This window comes from Merops nubicus, unplaced genomic scaffold (genome assembly GCF_000691845.1).
Source record: "Merops nubicus isolate BGI_N331 unplaced genomic scaffold, ASM69184v1 scaffold43613, whole genome shotgun sequence".
Classification (NCBI taxonomy): Eukaryota; Metazoa; Chordata; class Aves; order Coraciiformes; family Meropidae; genus Merops; species Merops nubicus.
In genome coordinates, this window is record NW_008600423.1 from 1 (window position 1) to 4,140 (window position 4,140).

General features: G+C 52.5%; 1 protein-coding gene across 1 annotated transcript; it reads left to right on the plus strand.

The window, feature by feature from the left end:
* Window positions 1-88: 88 nt before the first annotated feature.
* LOC103770438 (cytochrome P450 2D4-like) lies at window positions 89-3,932 on the plus strand (the record flags this gene model as incomplete). Its single annotated transcript, XM_008937695.1, has 6 exons — window positions 89-249; window positions 369-542; window positions 1,801-1,942; window positions 2,531-2,718; window positions 3,484-3,625; window positions 3,754-3,932. Coding segments are annotated over 6 exons (986 nt in total), but the record flags the coding sequence as incomplete, so codon positions are not given.
* Between the last annotated feature and the right edge of the window lie 208 nt (window positions 3,933-4,140).

Here is a 4,140-nt window from a genome sequence, read left to right on the forward strand (position 1 = left end):
AGGGCACCCAAGAGGCCTGGGTGCCTCCTCCTTGCAGGCAGCCTGGGGTTGTGCAGCTTCACTGCCTGGTGTCCATCTCCATGTGTAGGGCGTCCCTTCGACCTGCGTTTCCTGGTCAATAACGCGGTGTGCAACATCATCTGCACCACCACCTTTGGGGAGCGCTTCCACTACGGTGACGAGACCTTCAGGAAGCTCCTGCACCTCTTTGAGAACTCCCTGAAGGAAGAAACTGGGCTCCTGCCTCAGGTAGACCAAGAGTGAGATGGGTTCTGCAAGAAGCCGCCCTCTGTTGCTTGAGAGCATTGCGTTCTCCTTCGTTTACTTGATGCATCCCATAATGTCTTCCCCCTCTCTGCTTCTGACAGCTTCTCAACGTGGTGCCCATCTTGTTGCACCTGCCTGGAGTGCCCCAGAAGGTCTTCCGAGAGCAAAAGGCATTCATGGACTTCGTGGATGTGCTCATAGCCAAGCACATGGAGACCCGGGACGCCGACTGCGTCCGAGACTTCACCGATGCTTTTTTAAAGGAAATGGACAAGGTAGGGTGGCACCAAAAGGACCTTTGGGTCTGGGGGCAACTTTTCTGATTTTTTAAGCTTGCTGACAGAAGCTGACTTCCTTCCTAAAGCTGTATAAAACCTCTTTAGAACTGTTTTCCTCTTTTTTGGTCCATGTTGTGTCTTGAGAAGAAAGGTGTTGACTTTTTCATGCTGTAACCTGCTTTATTAACCTCTTTGATTTAAGTGACTGTGTTACCTGCTGATGTTCTTGGTCCCATTTTCTACCTCCACGTTCCCCTCAAAGTCTAGTGACTCCCTTCTTCCCAGCCTACTGCCATTCTGAAGGCATTGAAAAGGCAATGATTGAGAATTCACCAATGTTTTTAAGTCTACACCATCAACATGCAAGATTGTTAGTGTCTCAGTGACTGATCCCCAAAATCAGTTATAAAACTGCAGCACCAGACTGGCTTTTTGGTCATTGCCCAGGCCGTAGCCTGTCTAAGTTAGGACTTGGAAAGACAGCATCTACTTGAGGATCTGTGTCTTTGAATTGTTTGCTAAGAACTAGTTACTCCAGATCAGCTGACAGCGTAAATCGGAGCCTCCCTGACATAAAAGTGAAATAAAACTTTGGTCAGGTCACCCCTATAGGTCCCTTGCCAGAGATCTTTTATTGGAACAACAGTTGAGTCCTAAATGCCTTATTAATCACTAGCCATATTGCAACAGCACCAAAATACACAGAGTAACTTAACAGAGACTAGTCCCTAGGAAAGGGAAGCATAAAGAGGATTAGAAAAGACAAGCAGATGAACTCTTGCAGAGAGCTTGTCATATCTCATATGCTAACAGATCTGAGCTCAATTAGCATTTGGATGAGAGACCAGTTTTGCTGAAATTGGTGTTGCAGGCTCAATAGGCAGCAGTGATACCCTGATTTGTTATTTTTTTTCTCCAGTTGTAAGAAAATAGCAGCAAGAATCTGTACTGCATGGCTACAGATTAGCCCCTCAGAATTCATTCTGCATTTGTCACATCAGTGCAGCCTCCTCTCTGCTGCGTGGGTCTTAGATCTCATCAAACCCCAAAAAACTTGTTCCACCTCCTGTGGACCCTTCAAACACATGAAGTGACAGGGTTGCCAAAACCCACCAGCCGTACATGGGCCGCTGCCTGTGTCATGCTCCCATTGAACCTCTTGGTCAGCAAAAATGGATCTAGTCTTCTCTGGACCAATGTTCTTCTCCCCCAGCAAGTGCCCCAGCTCCAACCACCCCCCGTTTGCTCTCCACAGGGTAAGGAGACCGAGGAGAATGGTTTCAACTACAACAACCTTCGCCTGGTGACCGCAGACTTGTTTGTGGCTGGCTCTGAGACCACCTCCACCACGCTCCGCTGGGCCTTCCTCTACATGCTCCTCTACCCAGAAATACAGAGTAAGGCAGGAGGCAGGCAGAGGTGGGGCACCCTCCCCTCTTCTCCCCTCCTCATGTTTCTGAGAGGGAACCGAGCAGCTTCTCTCCACGGTTGGGGGGTTTTGCAGTGGAGCAGCTTAGGTGGTAGCTGGTCTAGCAGAAGCCAGAGGAAACACTCCCCAGACGTGGCTGTTCTGGGAGGGACCAGTGGCAGGGGGAGGCCCTGATGGAGTTGGAAGGGCAAGTTTGCTTTCACCTTCATTTTGAAGGCTACCTGGGGGCTTGCAGTGGCCAGAGGACCCCTCTTTCCAGCATTTGGAACAGATGCTGATCTGCCTTAGCTCTCTGACACCCAGGTACTCTTCCAGCTGCATGGAGGAGGCGTGACGTAGCACGTCAAGTGACAAGACCACTATTAAAGACACTGCCAGGTGGCTCTAAGGCACTGAGAACCAATGCACCTTCCTCTGGTTTCAGTTCCTTTCTCTAACTCCTTGTCCTGCTCTCCCCGAACGCTCACAGTCTCATGCTGCCACCCCTCCTACAGCTCGTCCCAGCCCCTGCTGTTTACCTGAGGGCACTCTCACACCTCAGCCGTGCTGCTTTCAGGCAAGGTGCAGGCAGAGATTGACAAGGTGATTGGCAGAGAGAGATCCCCCAGCATGACGGACCAGGCGAGCTTGCCTTACACCAACGCCGTGATCCACGAGGTGCAGCGCTACGGGGACGTGGCGCCGGTGGGGCTGCCCCACATGACCTACCGGGACACCGAGCTGCACGGCTTCTTCATCCCCAAGGTAAGGGTGGCCAGGCAGGGCAGCACCCGCCCTCCGTGCCAGCGTGGGGCACGGGGGTGGGTTCTGTGGGAACCCAGCTGCGGTGGCAGCTCGGGGCAGAAGCCTGCTCTCCTCTCAGTGAGCTGTGGCACTCACCGCCAGCGCTGGAAGGAGACAGTGGTGGTGCCCCACAGGCTCCCTGGGGGCACAGGACACCAGCTTACTGCCTTTCCTAAGATGGCAGTAGATAAAACTCACATCTCTGAAGCTGTTCAGATGCCACTGGCGTTCAGTTTGCTGCCGCCCTGGCAGCACTGGTAGCAATGCAGACCAGGGATTTGGGTTTTTTTTTAAGCCTTGTGATATCTCCACTAGCTTAGACCACTGGCACGTGAAACAGGAGACTCTGCTATCTCCCGTGGCCCCTGTGAGAGCTGGGCTTTGAAGTCTGTCAGCCAGCTTTTCCTCCCAGCCCAGGAGGAGCTGAGAAGTGGAAGCTGTTTCCAGTGTGTAACCATGAAACTGGCATTGGCATGCAGTGTGGCCTTTGTAGGGGTACAAACTGCAAGAGTTCATGTGCCTCAGAGCACAGGGCAGGCACCGTGTGTCCTTGGAAGCGTGCCCTGCTTTAATTCTGTTTTAAATAGAACCCAGAGGAGGAGATCGGTGCCTTACTCTGAATGATGGTTGCTAATTGATGGGAGATACAGGCTAAAGAGGGACCTGGTGTGCCAAGACAGTGTTGCTGTTCTCACACAAGCTGTTTCCTCTCGTGGGGGAGTGCAGGGGACAACAGTCATTACCAACTTGTCTTCCGTGCTGAAGGACGAGACAGTCTGGGAGAAGCCAAACGAGTTTTACCCCCAACACTTCCTGGATGCAGATGGGCAGTTTGTGAAACCAGAGGCCTTCCTGCCCTTCTCAGCAGGTAAATCTGAGGGGAGGACCCAGCTGCAAGTCAGAGGCACAGCAGGAGGGGTGAGCTGCTCCATGCAGGGATTCCAGAGAGGTTTTCATGTCCTCTTTCACAGACTCTTTTGACTCCTTCCCTTGCAGGTCGCCGTGTCTGCCTGGGGGAACAGCTGGCCAGGATGGAGCTCTTTCTTTTCTTTACCACTCTCATGCAGAATTTCACCTTCGAGCTCCCCGAGGGCCAGCCCAGGCCACATGAGGACGGTCACTTTGCCCTCACCAACTCCCCACACCCCTACCTGGTGCGAGCTGTCCCGCGGTAGGCACACGCCACTCCCACCAGCCACCACCAGCACAAACTCTGTCAGAAAGGTTGCAGGTCTAGGCAGGTTCATGCCACCTCCCACTGAAGACTTCTCAAGTAGGTGTCCCCCAGCTGTGTAAAGAAAGGATCTGGCCCAATGTATAGTTTAGCTTAATTCCAGTCCTGGCTCTTGAATCAAGCACATGATGAGTGATGATCCCCTTTGC